Source organism: Berghia stephanieae, chromosome 6, assembly GCF_034508935.2.
Source record: "Berghia stephanieae isolate SIO BIC M18660-M18661 chromosome 6, UCSD_Bste_1.3, whole genome shotgun sequence".
In the NCBI taxonomy this organism is placed as follows: domain Eukaryota; kingdom Metazoa; phylum Mollusca; class Gastropoda; order Nudibranchia; family Aeolidiidae; genus Berghia; species Berghia stephanieae.
Window position 1 is genome coordinate 63649112 of NC_088365.1, and position 22323 is coordinate 63671434.

Genomic DNA, 22323 nt, shown 5'->3' on the forward strand with positions numbered 1-22323 from the left:
GTACAGAACTGAACAGCCAAGTGTGTATGAAAGGTGCCAGACAAAGCTAGAAAGGAAAATACATGAAAAAAACAAAAAAACCCATCCCAAAAAATCAGTCTACCTTGACTGGGGATCGAACCTCAGACCTTCTGATTACTGGTCTTCTGATTAATGGTAGCACGTCTGACCGGTAATCAGGTTCGATCCCCAGTCGAGGTCGACTGATTTTTTTCCCCCTTTTTTGCTTTGTCTGGCACCTTTCATACACTCTTGTTCAATTCTTTACCTTACACCGGTGCCTGCTCCTTAATTTCTTAATTTGAAAGGATACTGCCATGTTTGATTTGGTTTTTACGGCGCTTGCAACACATGTCGGTCGTATCAGCGCCAGTCAAAAGGAAGAAAATAGAATAGTAAAAAGTTCTAGAATTACAATTGAAGCACACATGTTTTCCTCTCACCAAGGGCTCCGGCAAGGGCCATGGCAAAACCAAGTAATCCCATTCCAAGACAAAGACGGAAAGCCAATCAGAAAACAGACATAGGGGGTGTTTTCCTCTCAGCCAAGGACTCCAGCAAGAGCCATGGCAAAACCAAGTAATCCCATCCAAGACAAAGACAGAGAGCAGCTCAGAAAACAGACATGTGGGGATAGAAGATACACAGAGTAACCTCCTGCCCACCATGGAAGTAAGAGGAAAGGGGGATAGGAGATACAAAGAGTAACCTCCTGCCCACCAAAGAAGTAAAAAGGAAGAGGAAAGGGAAAAGGGGATAGAAGATACAAAGAGTAACCTCCTGCCCACCATAGAAGTAAAAAGTAAAAGGAAAGGGAAAGGAGGGTAGAAGATACAACGATATACCTCCTGCCCACCATAGAAGTAAAAAGTAAGAGGAAAGGGAACAGGAGATAGAAGATACAAAGAGTAACCTCCTGCCCACCATAGAAGTAAAAATGAAGAGGATAGGGAAAAGATGTAGATTTGAAAGTATAACACATAAGACAAATAGGACGTTCAAATCGTGAACAGGGGATCTGAGATCAAACCTACACTGTGCCAATTTTGTCTAAAATATTGTGAGGCTTTGTGGTCTAGTGGTATGACACTCACTTTCGGATCGGAAGGTCCTGGGTTAGAGCCTTGCTCGGTGGATAGTTGAGTCCGTCCTTGGATAAGCCTATTTACTCACATTCTCTCACCGTATTCAGGTGTAAAATGAGTACCTGGGCGTTAACAGCATTGTCTCTAGCCTGAAAAAATTGCAATATCGCCTAACAGGCGTCATGTCAGGTCCTACAAGTTAAGTGTTGCTGTTTGCCAGGGAGCCCTTGTAAAATTGCTTTGAACTTTGAGCACGTTTAGTGGATATTGGGCTATATAAAATCTCAATTATTATAATTATAAAAGTCCCACCCAGGCAAATGATGCCACTATGAAGGACACACTCAAATGCTTACAAAGTACAAACAATACATTTCAAACTAAAACTGTAATATATAACACAAGAACCAATTGATAAGGGGGGAAAAAAAAGCACCTCTCCAAAGAAAGGTGCTATAAATTTGACTTTCTCCCTCCCAGCTAAGGATTCCCGCCAGGACCGGAAAATAAAAATAAAAGAGCAATCTCAATCCAGAACAAGTACAGAGAGCAAAATGAAAAGGGAAAACCAATATAGGGAGATAGAAGTCACAGTAAGTGACCACTTTGCCCAACTTGGGAGGTCAGAAGACCTCACCAATGCCCAAATTCTTGTTGAGCTTTTTGAGCTTTTTCGCCCAATACCCACTAAACGCTTTACAAGGGCTCCCTGGCCAAAATCAGACCTGCCAACCTTCCCAGAATGAAAATTGTATTCTATGATCCTAAAAAGTGTATTTTTTAAAGCAAAAAAGTGTATTTTTTAAAGCAAAAAAGTGTATTTTTTAAGCAAAAAAAAAAAGTATTTTGTCCGCATGTGTGGAAAATAAAAGTGCGCAAAATACAAAAATTTATATAAAGGCTCACATCAAATCCAAACCAAAAATAAACTTCGATTCATCATTCAAACATTCATTTGCAGTAATCACTAGTAATTACAAAATTATCGGTTTATCGAGAAACTAAAACTTAATGACCATTTAAAATCAGTATAAGGCTCAGAAATTGCAATATCTAAGGATAGTGCTTTCGAAACACTCAAAAGAAATGACCAAAAGACCCCACATATGTTGGTAGTATTGATGCTAGTGCCTGAAGAAGAGGAGGTGGTGGTTGTAGCGATGGTGCTCTAGTGGTGATGGTGATGGAAGAAGTGATGTGGTGGTGGTGGTTGTGGCAGTGACAATGCTGTGATGGTGGTTGTAACCGTGGTGATGCCATGGTGGTGATGGTTTGAGATGATGATGATGATGTCCCAAATGAAGTTGTGATGGTGATATACATCTGCCATCAGTAAATCAGTTGAAGGTTTTGAGATAAAATATTTGTGAGAGTGGTCTTCAATGTAATAGAGATGACAATTTGCAGCAGTGACAAGATAATTTCCATTACGTTATCAAATGATCCATATCTCTCCCTCTATCTCTCTCTCCCTTTTTTATAGCATTTACTGCTCCTCCGCCTACTACAGCTACAACAATTCCTACAACCACTACTAGACTAGTACTATTACTACTACCCCTACTATTTCTACTCCTACCACTATTACTACTACTACTACATACTAATACTATAACTGTTGGTCAAATGATGGAAAATTCACACATATCACAGACAAGTTAAATACTTCTAGAGGATTCTTTTTGAACCATTTTGTTACTAAAGCTGCCCAGTTGGTAATGACATTTTTTTTAAAATCACTCATACAAAATAATAAATCTTAAAAAAAGATCATTATAATTTTTAAAATCAAAATAGAGTAATTTTAGTAATTATAAAGGTAAATAATCCATTTATGTTTAAGCTTATCAGTAATACAGTTTTTAATTGAAAGCTTCATTGCCAAAGATGTTAGTTAAATTTAATTTTCACTTAAAATTTTCTATTTAACAAGTGATAAAAGCTTAAATGTGGCCTGAGGCCATTTAAAGTATAAAATAAGCTTAAATGCATAATTCTATGCAAATCCTCAAAAAGTAATGAGAAAAATGTTGGTGAAAACTCGCAACATATAACTAACTACTGAAATGATAACAATAGTACTAACTGTGATGCATCATTCAGAAACACAAACACGGTCAACAATTGATGTATGTCATTTTCAACATCATTCATGCTTGAGAAAAAAAAAAAATCAAAATATTACAAGAACAAAATTCTTACTAAATCCTTTGGAATCGTATCCACGTATTTTGAGTCCAAAAACTGTATTATCGGTTGGCAGGTCTGCCAAAAGCAACACTTAACATGTAGGACGAGACATGGCGCCTGTTAGGCGAGATTACATATTTTTCCAGACAGAGACAACGCTGTTAACGAGCAGGTACTCATTTTACACCTGAATACGATGAGAGAATGTGAGTAAAGAGCCTTTTTGAAGGACTCAACTATATGCCAAGAGAGGCTCAAACCCAGGACCTTCCGATCCAAAAGCGAGTATACCACTAGACCATATAGCCGCACTATGTTGACATTAAGATGTTTGTTTGATGCATCGCCTATATTCCTTCATGGAATACCTAGGCGACAGCGTCTAACAATGCCGCGAGGCAGAAAAGCTTATTCTGAAACATAATTATTTTAGAAAATATGTGTGGAAAAAAAAAATAAAACAAAGAAAAGGATAAACGAAATCATACATCAACAAGTGCTTCTTTATTTTCAATTTTGACAACCAAAGAAAAAAAAAAGAATAAAATTCTCAATCTCAATACTCCTATTCTCACACTTAATCCAATCATGTTACACCAACAAGTCATCTGAATCATCACACACACACACACACACACGCACGCACGCACACACACACACACACATACAAACAAGCCCTCACACACAGATACACACTCCCACAGTTCCACACACACAGACCCAGACTTTTCACATCTACTTTCCTCCACTTCCGTGTGCGCCATTGCCAACCTTCACACATGTGACTCATCACACCAATCTGGTATCATGTTGGAAATGAACAACATCAGACCTGCCTACTTGAAAACTTTAAAATTGCTAATTTTGGACAGATAAAAATTGTAGTCGTTATAGTCAACTTTAAAAGTCAACAATTGACCCACACAAGGATAAATATAAACACCTTAAAATCTTGACAATTCCGTAGTCTGGCATCAACTTTCATCTTCAATACGTTTTAATGACTTAGAAATTCTCATGAAGTTGTGAAATTGTATCCACAATTTCGTAATTCTACGAATATTTCGTAAATAGTAGAAAATTAAAGTTATGTTAAAATTACCAAAATTAGCAAAGTTAAATTTTCATCAGGATATTAAAAAAAAAAAAAGTACACACTTATTTTTTAAAGTCAATTACTTACTTACTTACTTACTTATCCGAACCAGCGACCACCTGAGCTCTAGCCCTTCGGTCATGTTCCATGCCGTAGAAGTTAGACGTCTTTTGTAGTTGTTCCAGGTGACTATAAAGTGTGTTACTGATGCTTGGATTTGGTGGGAGGAATGTGCATCTCAGATCTTCAAGAGGTTGACATTTTAAAGTCAATTCAATTGTTTTTAAAAAAGAATTTTTAAGCCTTAGATCCAACCAACATAATAGCTTTTTGAAACAACTGATCACAATTAATACCCGGGATAATCCATCCATCCCCATCTAGAACAACTGACACGCCAAGGTGTATTTTTCACATTTTTAAAAAAAAGCCTGTGCAAATAAAATAATCATTGGGTTTTACGTTCAATGTCTTGCAGCCCTCAATCTGGACGATCCCAGAGGAATTTACACAGATGACGGGTACTTTGTCCAGTAAATGCTTGCTTTCGAATTATATACCTGCAGCAAATACAGAGCTGCCAATCCATTAAAAAACCGGACTAAGTCTTTAAAATCGGGATTTCTTTCAATTCTGAAGCCAAAAACATAACCATCTTTTTAAAAATAATATGACATCAAGAAGTCTTGCACTTAAATTCAATGGGAACGATAAAACAGAATTCATACACACTATAATTGGTCATATTACACGAGAGTTCCGACTTAATGACAAGACAAGATGTAAATGTCATTTAATTATAAAGGATGATAATCAAGGTGTAAAAAGGAAATTTATTAATTAATTAATGCCATTTAAAAAAAAGTTTAGACAGGAATTCTTAAAGCCCATTTCCAAAAAGAAAAAAAATCTCAACAAAAATAAAATCAAAAACAAAAATTCCCAGGGAAGTAAAGTAAAACCTAGATGAAGTCAACTAAATTAGACCAGAAAGATTGACTGACATCATCCATTATCAAAAGAACACACTCAAATAAAGAACAGATAGTTTGGAATGAACAAGCGGTTTTAAGCAGAAGTTGACTTAAACCGTGTTGGCGTTACGCAGATGGGAAAAAAATGGGAGTTGGCAGCTCTGTAAATACAAAAGGACCAATGAGTCTGTTACAATTGCTGGTTGGACACCTAAAAATGTTATAATGAATATTGACAGCACTTGCGACATTAGCGCAAGAGACATGGACGAGACAGTTAAAAGATTTTGTTTGTTTTTAAGGGTTTTACAGCGCTTGCAACACATTTAGGTCATATCAGCGCCAGTAAAAAGGAAGAAAATTGGGATAGTAAAAACATTCCAGATGTACAGTTAAAAGGACTGGAGGAAAAAGTAAGACATAGGGGAAATGGGTCAAATAGGAAACAGATGTAGATTTCAAGAGCACACTATCAGTGTACTCAGTTTGAGATTACCTAAAAGTCTCACTCAGACACCAGCACAAGATCCCACTAAGAGGAATATACTCAAATGTTTACATTCATATGTTAAAATTAAAAAAAAAAAACAAAAAAAAAATACATAACAGAAAAATATCATCTCCCAAAACTCTAACTATACATTCGACTGTTTCCCTCCCAGCCAAGGACTCTGCCAGGGTCAAGGACAAAACTACATAATCTCATTCCATGACAAAGGCAGAACGCAATTGGAAAACAGATACTGGGGGATAGAAGACAGAACAAGTACCTTCCTGCCCACTATGGGAGGTCGGGAACCCCACCCAGAGTTTCATGGATCGAAAGTTCTGTTGTCAAAAGGAAAAAAAAAACGACAAAAGAAACTAAAATTCCCATAGTGAACAGAAGTAGAACAATAAGTGTCAAGTCTCGAGTACCATTAGGTCATAGGCAAAGGACATCTGTTAAGAATGACAATATTAACTCACTCAACCCTAACCATATCTGTAGTTTACCCGGGTTACTTTTACCCCATGCCAATTTATTACATTTTTCTGAGACAAATTATAGGCATAGTATCAAAGCTAATGTCTTTAATTTTTACATGTTAATGTAGTTGAATAAAACTATGTACATGCTCATTTTTAATACATTTTTTTCAAATAATATCTAGGATTGAGTGAGATAATATTGTTACAATTTCATATCAAAAATTAATAATGAGAAACATAAAAAAAAAAAAAATAGATAAGAGGATCCTTATTTACACAGAGAGAGGCGGATTAAACATTTGACTGTTTCCATGTCAGCAAAAAGATCAGATCCCAGCCAGGGCCACGGCAGAACCAATTTCAATTAGATATCATTCCAAGATTCTGATAACGACAGCAGGGAGGGACATGGAAGGCAGACATCATCAGATATGGATCTCCTTCTCAATCAACGAAGGAATGTCGATGACCACTTTAGTTCTGGAAAAGAAGATAAGAAACGGACTATACACTGGTTTAAGTATTGTTTCAAAATTCATATACAATAACGCATGTTGAGCTACTTTTGGTGTAAGATCTCACTAAACTATCAATCAGACTGTAAACAAACTTTTACGCAAACACATTGACCGACCTCTTCCTGAGCGCTGAACTCCAGTAAAAAGACATGCTTTATTTCCATTCATCAGGTGATTGGAAAACAGACTGAGTGTTTATAACATACTGAATTCCAGAAATATAAGGAAAATTGACAAACTTCTCTGCCAAGAAAGATAAATATTGTAATTGGCATAGTTAACTTTAAAAATCAACAGTTTACCTTCACATGGCTTATAGAACACCTCAAAATCCTTCCTTAAACTCATGTAATGTTGTATTATTTCGTAATTCCACAATTTTTTTTTTAAAGTAGGCAAGAGTGTAATTTGTCACGATGATATCAATACAATGACATAGGTGTGGCTGGCTGAGAAAATCTGGAAAGATGCGCAAATTTCATTAATGGAGTTATGTGTACAGTGGTGTAGACCACATCTTTCTGAGCATTTACCACTTTAAATTTTCTATCTATGTCTATTAGAACCCAAGTTATGAATGTTTTTTCTGAATAAAATTTGTTGCTATGGGAAACACTTTATCTTCGATTTTGGCTCATATCTCGAATCGAAGCTTGCCGCATCTTCCCGGGTTTTCTCAGCTAACCTCACAAATTTGTCCAAGAGTGAAAGATGAACAAAATATTACAGCTGATAGTAAAACGCGCTTACTCTTATTGTTGTTGTTGGTACCAATTGCTGTATTGATTGTTGTAAGACTGATACATGGACGAATTAGCCACAGTGGAGCCCATATCATTCCAATTATTCCCGCCGGCCGTCCCCGTGTTGTAGCTTGCCGTAGAGTTGTTGGCCGTGCTGTAACTTTCATTGCCACTCCAGTTCTGTTGTTGTTGCTGTTGTTGTTGTTGCATGCCGTACATGTTCATCATGCCCTGCTGCTGCTGCTGCTGTTGTTGGTTTCCCTGGATAATGAGATTCTGTTGTTGAAGCATCCTCTGTCGTTTTGCCTCCATATCGGTGCTGTATGCAGCGGTATTGTTCCCCGTCATTTGCTGTTGTTGCTGCCCACCCATCCAATATCCAGAGTTCATCTGTTGAAAAAAATACAGAGAATATAAATTGGGGGCAGAAACACATGTAGACCTGCCTATTTGAAACTTTTTTTTTTTAATCGTAGTTTTTAGTAGATATTCAAATTGCAGTCACTATAGTTGTACAGATCAACAATTTACTGTCACAATGATAAGATAACAATTCAAAATCCTTTAACATATGTATTCGGAAATCAACGTTTATTTTTAATAAGTTTTAATGACTTTGATATGTTCATGAAGTTGTGAAATAGGAGCCAAAAGTTCGGAATTCTACGAATTCTTCGTAGTCCTTCTTCTTGAGCTTTTATATAGCGCAATATCAACTAAACATATTCAAAGCGCTTTACAAAGGGTCCCTGACCAACAGCAACATGTAAGAACGAGACATGACGCCTGTTAGGCAATAATACAATTTTTATCGCTGTCAACAGCCAGGTACTCATTTTACACCTGAGTACGGTGAGAGAATGTGAGTAGAGAGCCTTTTCCAAGGATTCAACTATTTGCCGAGCGAAGCTCAAACCCAGGACCTTCCGATCCGAAAGTGAATGTCATATCACAAGGCCACATAGCCTAGTAGTACCAGGCAGGTCTGCATATGTGACCCACAGCCTCATAATATCATGTCGGGGTGGTTTAGATGCTACAAATTGAATTTGCGGTATGTGTTGCTGTTGGTCAGGGACCCTTTGCAAAACGATTTGAGCACGTTTAATGGATATTGCACTATATAAAAAAAGCTCAAGCTCAATTTACAATTAAAAATGTATGAACTGGGTGAGGGATTTTATAGTTTCGTAGTTGAGACTGAACACTGAATATAATTTCGAAAGTGATAAAAGCCAAAATTTAACAATCAACAACAATATCCATTTTGTTGGCTTCTGGCTCCACCAGACATATAATTTAGGCTATAAGGTCATATAAAACAACAATCATCACAATATGTGCTGTGCTTTGCAGATAACCATCTTATCTCGATCACAGGTTCAATAAATCTGATGTAATTTAGTCATTTAAAAAGTTTTTTATATAAGTTCTTGATTATTTATTTCAAGGATTTTAGGACCAGGAAAACGCAATGTGACCGATCCATACACCATTTTTCCTATCTCAAGTAAGCAGTCCTTCCGAGCCACCACGCCCACGGAACTGGAGTTTATCCTGGTTTCTGTCGCGTGAAACGGACAAAAGCAATTTCTGACTACCCTTTGGATAGGACACTAGTTTATCGCAAAGCACTTTCCACCAGATCTAACAGACTGCTGAGTGGACAAGGGGGGTCAGGAAAAAATTTCGACCGCACCTGGGATCGATCTCTGTCCCGTTGCTTGTGAAGCGAGTTCACTACCTACTGGGACCCCCTTTCCCTATCTTTATATGCAAAAATTACAGGGCAATAATATTTAGATGACATAGAACACAAATTAGAGTGACATAAAACACAAATTAGAATGACATAAAACACAATTCAGAGTTCATTTGTTCTTGTAGACCACCCACCCTACTGCTGTAATCAGTTATTTGCTGTAGATTGAATCTCAGTTTCATATTGATCTTTTTTGCTCTATAATAAACTTTCTGGAAAAAAAAAAAAAATAAAAAAAAAACGTCCTATAACAGAATAAACTCTCACTCTCCATAATTGGAGATATTTTAACTGGAAATAATCAACTTGCTCAATCTTGATGCAAAGTATGCCACAAGAATATTAATGTAAAATTCTTGAATAAAGAATTGTTTCCAAGATTTTTCTAAGGGGAGAAGACCTACAAAATATTTCTGTCGTCTATCTGGAATTTAGTAATGTATTTGTGCCTTTGTTGGGTTTTTTTGTTGTTGGCTGAAGAAGGGCTCCGAAATGTTCCGTGTTTGGTATTTTGTTATTTTTTGAAGCTGTTATATTCCTTTTTGTTTATAACTCTGAATAAAGATAGAAAATATCAAGGCAATTATAATAAGCCTGGCATAGGGTTCTCAACATGAGAGCCGTTCGAGTCTGTTCATGCAGATGAAATTGTAATTCCGCATCCCACTATGCAATCCTTTAACCCTCTCCTTACCACCTATTGGAAAATGGTCACATTTGTTATGATCCAGCTGTCACTTTTATCATCCAGATTTCATTTCTTTTTGCTATAGCTATAAAAGCTTTACATTCTGTAATTGAGTTCATATTGTCGAACAATTTTACGTATAGAATGTGCTTGTTGCTTTTCTGTTTGAGTAATAAATGTCTATTTTTGTGCTGGGTGGGTGTGAAGTTTTGGGGAAAATTCTGGAAATGGCTGGTAAAGAGAGGGTTAACCAACTATTGTAGACCTTGGGTTATGTATTGTGTATTTTAGCTAAACTAGATATATTGCTAAATCAACATTAAAAATGGAGAGAAAAAAATTCAAAATTTTGGTGAAATTTGAAGTGTCTATGAAATTTCTTTCACTTTTTTCCACTGTATAAATCATCCTTAAAGTCATAATGACTTTTGTTTTTGTTTTTTGTTTTTTATTGTAGGTGTTTTCTGCTTGATGAGTTAATCATATGTTTTAGTTTTCGTTTGCTGAATGTCTATTTTTATTTTGTAAAACTTGTATAGTTAGTGTGTGTGCCTGTAGTATGGGTCTTTGGCACGGTATAAGTGTGATTATAGTTTGTTAAGCATATATATATATATATATATATATATATATATATATATATATATATATATATATATATATATATATATATATATATATATATATATATATATATATATATATATATATATATATATATATATAGCACTATAGAAGTGTACTTTGTTTTTTTTTGGTTGTTTTTATTGTTTTTAAGGGTTTTACGACCCTTGTGACACATTGAGGTCATTTCAGCACCAGTAAAAAGGAAGAAAATGGGATGGTATAAATAATTCTAAATTAAAATTAAAGCACACAAGAAAAATAAGACAAAGGGGAATAATGGTACAAAAAGGAAACGTGTAGATTCCATGACCACACCATCAATGTTCTTAGTTTCAGATCCCCTAAAAGTCTCATCCAGACACTAGCTCAGGATCCGATTAAGAGGAATACACTCAAATGCTTACATTATACATTCAAAACAACAAATATCTCAATACATAACAGAGCGATGATCTACAAGGCAAAAAATATTATCTCCCAAAACTAACACTGAAGAGTACTTTATTATTATTATATATTATTATATATTATTTTATTATTATTATTATTATTATTATGATTATTATTATTATTATTATGATTATTATTATTATTATTATTATTATTATTATTATTATTATTAATATTATATTATTATAATTCTTCTTCTTCTTTTTATTATGATTATTATTGCTTGCAGAAAATTTTCTTAATGGATGAAACTGACATTGACAACCTCAACCGTAAACATGAAATACATTAAATCTATTGATTTTAGAGGCAATATTTAATGATAAAATGGAAAATTCTGGTCCCGTCAGTGTGTCCTACAATTAACATCGATCGACTTTTAAAATAAGAAGAAACACCGCATAGATGAGCCATCACACCACACAAACAAGAACATTACCTGGTTGTTATAGTTGTAGTTCCCTTGACCCTGATTGTATCCGCTATTGGTGTTTTGGTTGTAATTAGACTGCATTTTCTGCCGGTAGCCGCCGCCCATACCCCTACCCCTGGGCACAAAGTCTTCCCGCCCATGCCAGGTGTTGGTACGATTGAAGCCGCCGCGTAAAGAACTGTTATCGTTGAATCTGTTGAATCTGGTGCCCGTGTTAGGCGTCATCGCAGGTGGGGTAGATCTATAGGTGATTGGCATACTCCTTGCCTTCATATCCAACACATTTCCAAACAGTTTGGTTCCTTCAAGGACCTTGAGATGAAAGAATAAAGATATAAATAAATAAATAAATAAATAAAAAATAAATTAATAAATAAATTCAAAGTGCAAAAACAAGTACCCAAACCTTGTGACAAGCGTGAAGCATAATCTTCAAGCTGTGTAAGAAAACTCAGCATTAACCAAAAATATGACGCTCTCAATGAGTATGTTAATATTTTCAGTGATTTATCAGCTGAACAAGTTAATCATCACTCATATTGCTCATTATTTTTTTTTAAAATTGTCCTTCAGAACCATGATGCTTATGTAGCTAGAGTTTATCTTGGTTTCTATAGAGTAGAGTGAAACGGGACAATAGCAATTGCTTGCTACCTTTTTGCATAGGACCTAGTCTATCGCAAAGATCTTTCCACCAGATGTAACAGAGCCAGCTACCCAATCACTGCTGGCTGGACGGGGGGAGGTCAGAAAGAGATCTCGACTGTACCTGAAATAGATCTCGCCCCCTTTGCATGTAATTAATTTGCAATGATTCAGTCTGTTCCTGTCTAAAAATACAAACATGGACCATGTCATAGGTCGAATTGTCTATTTTTAACTTTAGTTTTTAAAACTAGTTTTTTTTTTTTTAAGGAAAAAAAAAGTTGAAAAACAATTCTCTTTAAAAGGGAAAAAAAGGAAAACACTTAAATTAAGAAGATTAAAAAAAAAATATAGGACATAAAACTTCAAATTCTTACTAATCTTGCCACTCTGTCACTCTGTAATAAAATCTAAGGAGAGAAATCATGACACGTCTCATCATCCTTTGACTGTGTCAAGATACAATAAATTTAAAACAATTTCAATAGCAGATGTCAAATTGTTTCTCAATTTAATTATGTGTTTAAATTGGACAAATTGTTTGTTTTCTATGTTTTTGAGAGTTTTACGGTATTTGTGACACATTTAGGTCATATCAACGCCAGTAAAATGGAAGAAAATGGGATAGTAAATAAATTCTAGATTACTACTTAAGCATCCCCTCACCACCCCCCCCCCCCCCCCCCCCCCCCCAAAAAAAAAAAAGAAGTAAGACTACGGGGAAATGGTTCAAATAGGGAACAGATGTAGATTTCAAGAGCATACCATCAATGTATTTAGTTTGAGATCACCTAAAAGTCTCATCCGGACACCAGCATAGAATCCCACTAGGAGGAACACGCTCAAATGTTTACACATAAAAACATAATGATCAGTGCATAACACAGAGATGATTTACTTATGCAAAAAAAATATATCACCTCCCAAAACTAACATTATAATTTGACTTTTCTCCCTTTCAGCCAAGGACTCCGACAAGGGCCCGGGCAAATCCAATTAACATAGCAGCCAACTTTTCAAAAGAGCTATAACGGGTCACAGTAAATTCCACTACTGTCTTCACCCAAAATTGCAGCATGTTTGGACTATCGAAACCTATAATCTTGATTTAGAGCTATACTGTCAATTAGTCTATACCTTGTTCTAAATTGTTTGTTTGTTTGTTTTTAAGGGTTTTACGGCGCTTGCAACACATTAAGGTCATATCAGCGCCAGTAAAAAGGAAGAAAATGGGACAGTAAAAAGTTCTAGAATTACAATAAAGCATCCAAGAAAAGGGAAGACAAAGGGGAATTGGTTCAAATAAGAAACAGGTGTAGATTCCAAAAGCACTCTATCAAAGTACTTAGTTTGAGATCACTGAAAGTCTCATCCAGACACAAGCACAGGTCCCCGCTAAGAGGAACACACTCAAATGTTTTACAAATCATATATAATATAAAGAAGGCATAATACAGTGCATAACAGAGAGATGATTTACAATGAAATAAATATCATCTCCCAAAACTAACTATACATTCGACTGTTTCCCTCTCAGCCAGGGCATCTGGCCAGGTCCAGGACAAAACCAAGTAATCTCATTCCAAGACAAAGACAGAAAGCATGTTGGAAAACAGAAAGAAGGGGATAGAAGACACAATATGTACCCCCCTGCCCACAATGGGAGGTCAGGATCCCCACCCAGTTGTTTTAAATTACTGGTAAAAAAAAAAAATTATAATCCTGAGATATGCCGGGTCATAGTCTTACACATAAAGTCTAATATTTTTTATAACCTTTTCCCAAGTTTGCCAAAAAGACCTCACCCAAACATTGTCATTGACAAATTATTTAGGAGCAGACTGACATCATCAATAATAATAATAATAATAATAATAATAATAATAATAATAATAATAATAATAATAATAATAATAATAATAATAATAATAATAATAATAATAATAATAATAATAATAATAATAATATAATTATTATAATAATAATAATAATAATAATAATAATAATAATAATAATAATAATAATAATAATAATAATAATAATAATAATAATAATAATAATAATAATATTAACAATAATAATAACAACAACAACAATAATAATAAAGAAGCAGACTGACATCAATAATACTAATAATAATAATAATAATAATAATAATAATAATAATAATAATAATACTAATAATAATAATAATAATAATAATAATAATAATAATAATAATAATAATAATAATAATAATAATAATAATAATAATAATAATAATAATACAGAGCTGATTCTCGTGTAAAACACAAGCTGTGGGCACTTTCCAATATAAATTTTCAATTTTGAAAATAAAAAAAAATTATATACAATGCAATGAATTTATAGCCAAAAATATAGGGTTCATAGCGTGAAAAAAAGCAAATACAGTAAAGATGTGTCTTGAGATTCTTTTTAAAGGCAGGTAAAGACTTGCACTCCCTCAGACCATGTGGTAGTTCATTCCAAATCTTGGGGCCAAAACAAGCAAATGATCTATCATCAAATTTTGTTCTTGATCTTTTTTCCAAAATGTTCGTTTGGTCATTACATGATCTTAAAGATAAATTTTCAAATTTACACATGACCACGTGATCAAGACAATGGACTAGAACAAGATCTTATCAAGGATCCTTGATGCTGTGTGTATACAACGTACAAGGATAACGGTAATGGGCACAATTTTTTTGGTTTGTTGTTGTTGTTGTTATTGTTTATACTTTGAGATTGTACTTGCATACTAAACGTACAAAATACTTTTCGGCTATCTGTCTGGATTTTAAGTGCAATGCAGGGTTGCCAATCCAGGAGCCAAAAGTTTGCTGAACTTTTAAGCGAACATATCGATCGACAGACCACTCACTATCCGAGCACTGAGCACTGAACTCCAGTAAACATTATGAACTAACTTTCTTTCCATTCAGAAGGTGATTGGAAAATATACTGAGGTCTTTTAACATACTGAAATTTCCGCAAATATATAGATAATTGGCAATCTTGGAGTGATGTATTAATGTTTTTACTGTTTTTTAAAATTTGTTGAAGCTCAAAAATCCAAATGAATTTTCTCATATTTGCATAAAATTTGGACAAAATTGCTTATTTATAATTATAAAATACATAATTTCATTAATTCTGTTTGGCAACTGCTGCCATAACTCATGAATTAGCATTGAGAAAATTCCAATTTGATAGAAGGGAGATAACTCAGCAATAATGGACAAGTGATGAATCAGGAATATTAAAATTGAGCTTTTATACAGTGCAATATCCACTAAACTTGCTCAAAGTGCTTTACAAGGGGTCCCTGGCCAACCGCAACACTTAACATGTAGGATGAGACATGATGCCTTTTAGGCGATATTACAATTTTTTCGGACAGGTACTCATTTTACACCTGATTGTGGTGAGAGAATGTGAGTAAAGAGCCTTTTCCAAGGACTCAAATGAGGCTCGAACCCAAGACCTTTATGCATAGCCGCACATTAATTTATATTGCTACTAACATTCAGATAAATGCCTCTTTAATCCGGTTGTGACCTCAAGCAAGTAATGGTCTTTCCTCTACACTTGTTTTAAAACTAAAGAAGAGGCTGTAGCAAAAGGCCATTCATTATACGTGGTTTGTGAGACAGTTTGTAGTTCAAAGATTCAAGTTAGTTCTCTATCCTTGCATGTTAAAGTGATACTTAAGCTTCTAGAAGCTGTGCACTATAGAAAGAAATGAACAAAAATGAATGAATACAACCTTCAAAAAAGAACAAAATACCCAACAAGGAACGTTTCAGGTTCAAAACCCTTCTTAAGCCATTAACAAAAACATTAATACATCACTTAAAATCCAGACAGACGGCAGTCCAAACTCCTAAAGGTTACTACTTCAAAATCCACTTTTGGTAAAAAAAAAAAAAAAGGCTTTCCATCCATTGCTCCATGGCTATGGAACGCAATCAGTCCTCGGACAAAGTCCTGGGAAAATTTATCATCTTTCAGGAAATGTCTGAAGACAATCTGTAAGGCTTATTTTTTATGAATTAGATGTTGCTTAAATTTTGTTTCTGTATTCATGCTTAGTATGTAGTGTCATCATTTTAAATTTTTTTTTTTTTTTTAAACACTTTTATTATGGAAAGCACTGCAGAGCACGATTAACATGGACGTTTAGGCGCTATATAAGTTCATTATTTATCAAATTATTTATTTACGATCTCAAAATTTAAACACCAAAAAACAAAATTGTGTTCATTACTTTTATCCTTATACACTATACACAGCATCAAGGGCTGTTAAAACATCTTGCTCTTGTCTCGAAATGAAAACAACAAAAAGCGAAATCATGTCCATTACTTTTATCCTTGGACATTATACACAGCATCAAGGGACGTTAAAAGATCTTGCTATTATCCCAACGTCAGTCTACTTCTATGCGGTTATGTGGTCTTGTCTTATTTTTATCCTTGCCTTCGGATCTTAAGGTTCTGAGGTTGAGTCTCATTCTGAGCGGCGCATTATTGAGTCCTTGGAAAGGGCTCTTTTCTCACATTATGTCGCCGTACTCAGGTGTTAAATATATAAATGTGTGGTCATTAAAAGGGTTGCCTCTACAGAAAAAAAAATTGGTAACATCGCCAGATAGTTGTCATGTCTTGTCCTACACGTTAAGTGCTGCTGTTGGCAAGGGACCCCTTGAAAAGCACCTAAAACGTGTTTGGTGGATATCGCCACCCTTATATAAATGCTCAAGTTTTGGGGGGGGGGGGGTTGTTGTTTTTTTTTTTTCTAAATTATTTGTCAAAATATCCAATCTATACATAAATGAAAATAAATAAATAAATTAATAAATAGATAAATAACCTAAAGAAAAATAAAATATTTTTTAAAAAATCAATAACAAACAAAACTAGTCATCATGCCACTGTTTCAACAGTATTTCAAAATTACCCATCTGTCATTATAATATTCCAGCGGAGCATGGAGTAAAAAGAAAACATACTAAAAACATCATTATGATTATTCCTATATTACTATTACTATTACCTGTGAGGCAAACTTGACAGATTCCACATGTTTGAAGAGGACATAGGCATGGCCTTTGTGTTTTTTGTCCTCCCCTTCTCCCTCGGTGGGAAAAATCAACTTGTCAATTGGACCCGTCTGAAGAATGTATTTGCAAACATTAATTAATCAGTTAAAAAAATCATGTTCGTGAAATTTTTTAAAATTCATAAATGCATATATATACTAACTACTAACATTAACATGTTCAAGTCTAGTTTGTTGAAACTTCAAAATTAATTATTTCCATTGTACCATTGAGTGAAATCATGTTTTCCCCGTACAAATAAAACTAGATTTAAATAATTCAGATAATAATTTTTTTTTTGTGTTTCATAATGATAAATATGTGTAAATTCGCTCATAATAATTGAGATAACATTTTAATCTAATGGTTGTAAGGCATCACCAGTACTGTACCAAGTAAGAACTGCTCAATGCAATTTATATTCCATCAATGCATGCAATCAATTTACACTAAAATAAACAAACATGAGCACATACAAATTGTCTTAACAGACTATCATTACTCAAAGACCAATCTATAAATAACAGACTTTCTTATTTACAGACTGGATCCTTGCCACAAAAGTTTTACATAAAATGCCCAACAAGTCATGAAGAAAACAAAAAACAAAAACAATTGCAGACCTGCCAACCTTCTCAGAATGAAAAGTGTATTATATGATCCTAAAAAGTGTATTTTTTAACAAAAAAGTGTATTTTGTCAGCATGATGGAAAATAAAAGTGCGCAAAATACAAAAATTTATATATAAAAGCTAAATCTAACCCAAATCAAAAATAAACTCCGATCTTCATCATTCAAACATTCATTTGCAGCAATACAAGTAATTACAAAATTATCGGTTTATCGAGAAACTAAAACTTAATGACCATTTTTAATCAGTACAAAGCTCAGAAATTGCAATATCTAAGGATATTGCTTTCGAAACACTCAAAGAAATAATAATAATAATAATAATAATAATAATAATAATAATAATAATAATAATAATAATAATAATAATAATAATAATAATAATAATAATAATAATATTAATATTAATATAATAATAATAATAATAATAATATATAATAATAATAATAATAATAATAATAATAATAATAATAATAATAATAATAATAATAATAATAATAATAATTACTTTCTTCATCCCATAAGGGAAATTTGTTTATTTGTTTGTTTGTTTTTAAGGGTTTTACGGCGCTTGCAACACATTAAGGTCATATCAGCGCCAGTAAAAAGTTCTAGAATTACAATAAAGCACCCAAGAAAAGGGAAGACAAAGGGTAATTGGTTCAAATAAGAAACAGGTGTAGATTCCAAGAGCACACCGTCAAAGTATTTAGTTTGAGATCACCTAAAAGTCTCATCCAGACAGAAGCACAGGTCCCAACTAAGAGGAATACGCTCAAATGTTTACCAATCATATAATAAACTAAACATAAAACAATGCATAACAGAGAGATGATTTACAAGGAAAAAATATCATCTCCCAAAACTATAACTAGACATTCGACTGTTTCCCTCCCAGCCAAGGAACTCCGGCAAGGATCAGGACAAAACTAAGTAATCTCATTCCAAGACAATGACAGGAAACAATTGAAAAACGGGTATGGGGGGATAGAAGACACAGCATGTACCTCCCTGCCCACTATGGGAGGTCAGGATTCCCACCCAGAAGGATATTTGTTTCTAGGGTCTATTCCAAGGGAAGACCGGAATAACCCAGGCATCTGCCGCAGTGCAGCGCCGCAAATTGAGCTAGGGCGAGGTGACTGGCTCAAGGCCATACAGCGCAGCAGCGGGTGATCGAACTTGGTACCTTTCGGGTACGAAGCAAAGACTGTACCGCAGAGCTATGCTGCCCCTAATGACCAAAAGACCCCAAATATGTTTGTAGTATTGATGCTAGTGCCTGAAGAAGAGGAGGTGGTGGTTGTAGTGATGGTGCTCTACTGGTGGTGGTGATGGAGGAAGTATTGTGGTGGTGGTGCTTGTGGCAGTGACAATGCTGTGATGGTGGTTGTAACCGTGGTGATGCCATGAGATGATGATGCTGATGTCCCAAATGAAGTTGTGATGGTGATATACATCTGCCAGCCCAGTAAATCAGTTGAAGGTTTTGAGATAAAATATTTGTGAGAGTGGTCTTCAATCTAATAGAGATGACAATTTGCAGCAGTGACAAGATAATTTCCATTATGTTATCAAATGATCCATGTCTCTCTCTCCCTTTTTTATAGCATTTACTACTACTACTCCAACTACAATAATTCGTACAACCACTACTAGACTAGTACTATTACTACTACCACTACTACTTCTACTCCTACCACTATTACTACTACTACTACATACTAATACTATATCACTGTTGGTCAAATGATGGGAAATTCACACATATCACAGACAAGTTAAATACGGCTAGAGGATTCATTTTGAACCATTTTGTTCCTAAAGCTGCCCTTTGGTTAATGAAAAAAAAAAAAAAAATCACCCATACAAAATAATAAATCTTAAATTTTTAAAAACAAAATAGAGTAATTTTAGTAATTATAAAGGGAAATAATCCATTTATGTTTAAGCTTATCGGCAATACAGTTTTTAATTGAAAATTTCATTGCCAAAGATGTAAGTTAAATTTACTTTTCACTTAAAATTTTCTATTTAACAAGTGGTAAAAGCTTAAATGTGGCCTGAGGCCATTTAAAGTATAAAATAAGCTTAAATTCATAATTCTATGCAAATCCTCAAAAAGGTATGAGAAAAATATTGGTGAAAACCGGCAACATATATCTAACTGAAATGATAACAATAGTACTAACTGTGATGCATCATTCAGAAACACTGTCAACAATTGATGTATGACATGTTGTCATTTTCAACATCATTCATGCTTGAGAAAAACAAAATCAAAATATTACAACAACAAAAATCATACTAAATCCTTTGGAATCGTTTCCATGTATTTGAGTCAAAAAATCGTACTAAGATACGATTAATCGTACCGGTTGGCAGGTCTGCAATTGATCTGAAAAAATGCTAATTGGTAATTTGTGTGTACCATAACAGTAAAAATTAAGTGATTTTTAAACATGAAAAAAACATAAACAATGTAAGATGCCAAATCTAATCTTTTCATGAATGATGTATCAACGAAATACAATTTTTCAAAATTTAATACTGAACGTCGAACTGGTATTTCTGATTTTTTAAATAATTGGCATGACCAATAAAATCGACTGGTCGATAATTTTCTAATGGTGGGTGGCCTATGTTTTTGTTTTCATTAAATCTAATTTATTGCAATTATAATAACAATGTAATAAATTTTACTATGGTGAAAACAGAAAAAGAAACAGCAATGGGGGGAGGATGGATGGGACATTTATCCTTGCAACGTTCTGGAAAAAGAAGACGGAATTTAAAAAAAAAAAATAAAAGTGTCGGAACCAGGATTTGAATCCACAACGTCGATTCTGGTAAAACTCCCAGGGCAGACGACTAAACCATTCGGCCATGACACCCACCTCAAAGTCGACGCATATTGTGTATATGTGGTAACAACTGATCTAATGTTGGTTAATTTTATGTTGTTGTTATATTTTATTAACTTTCCTTATTTCTATGTGCATTTGGAAACATTCCATATTCTGGAATGTGGATAATTGTTTAAAAGAGCGGAGTTTCAAATATGTGTCTGGGAATAACGAAATTTCATTATAATCACAGCGGTTACCGTGTACTTAGAGTTAGAGACATTGCCTTTTAAAAACTCTAGAACAAACTTACAAACCTTGATAGATTAGTGAAAGTTTAAAATTTCCCTAATACATCCATTGAGCCATTGTTTTGGTTTTCCGCCACCATTTTGTTTTTTCTGAAGTATTGAAAACAGTCCTAGTTTGTTTGTTTTTTTCTATTAGGTAGGGTTAGCTCGAGGTCCGAAGATTTTTTTGTTTTTTAGCCTTTTGAGCCTCGCCTCAAATTGAGGCTATAATAATCAATAATAATCTCATGTCTTCGGAAAGGTGCTAGGGCTAGGGTGTTCAATTTTCCTGTTGGGGTTAGTTAGCTATAGGTTTTATATTTTCCTCGGGTTAGTTGAGGGAATATTCAAGTTATTTTCCTTATCACGAGGAGCTTTTGGATGGCCTCCCAAAAAATCACCACACCGGCACTGGCACCGGCGAACGAGAAGAAGAGACAGGAATAGGAGTATCTAGAATTTACTCTTATTTACATTTACTTTGGGCGAGAGAAACGTCGCTCAGATATTCAATACATAAACGATAGTACATTTAAGTTATAAATTGTGTATTCAATTTCAAATCAACTGTTTGTTTTATTAATTCAAACAAACAATTAATTTAGAGAATAAAAAAAAAAGAAGAGTGAGAAAGTGAAAGGACGAAAAAAGGCGAGTCGCAAGAAAATAAAGACATATTTTACAATCCCATTAAACGGTTCGTAAGGCGTTCAATTGCCTGTTTACATAAAAACAAATGTACCTGTAAAAACAGTTCGTATATCAGTTCATCTGTAACGTCATTATGAAGGTTTCCAACCCACAGTGTTCTCGCGTCTTCCGACATCTTGAAAATTTACACTCAGACATGGAGTTCAGCAGAGGTCAGAGGTCTTTGTCTTTGTGGTGTTCCGGGTCATAAACGAGCAGACGACGAATGTGTGACGTGTGGTGGCGGTCTTTCTTTTCTTTGATCGTAAAGAAAAAAAAACACAACAATGAGCTTTTATAGATAGTTCGAATATGACGTCACTCGTGTCTTTGTTATTGTTTTTTGCCATCCGCGTTTATGAGTAATACTCACTGAACTGTATTAACCCGACTATAAACGTTCATGGATACGCACAGTTTTGTGTGTTGGTCCGTTAGTTATACTTCCGGATGGCAATGTTATGAGCTTCTTAGCCAAGCGCATACTATCTATATAGGGCACAAGGACATCTATATTCTAAAGCCCTCCTTGAGAGCGCAATAATCACTAAAGTGCTCAAAGCGCTTTACAAAGGGTCC

The 22323-nt window shown here is 34.4% G+C and overlaps 1 protein-coding gene across 1 annotated transcript; it reads right to left on the bottom strand.

Moving 5' to 3' along the window:
- Positions 1 to 3760: 3760 nt before the first annotated feature.
- Positions 3761 to 21932, bottom strand: LOC144975426 (uncharacterized). The gene is made up of 5 exons (XM_078919484.1): positions 21797 to 21932; positions 17242 to 17358; positions 11545 to 11850; positions 7586 to 7968; positions 3761 to 6797 (listed from the first exon to the last, which is right to left on the bottom strand). The coding sequence occupies exons 1-4, from the start codon at positions 21878 to 21880 to the stop codon at positions 7588 to 7590; spliced, it is 888 nt and encodes a 295-aa protein (XP_078775610.1). The 5' UTR covers positions 21881 to 21932; the 3' UTR covers positions 3761 to 6797; positions 7586 to 7587.
- Positions 21933 to 22323: the final 391 nt, after the last annotated feature.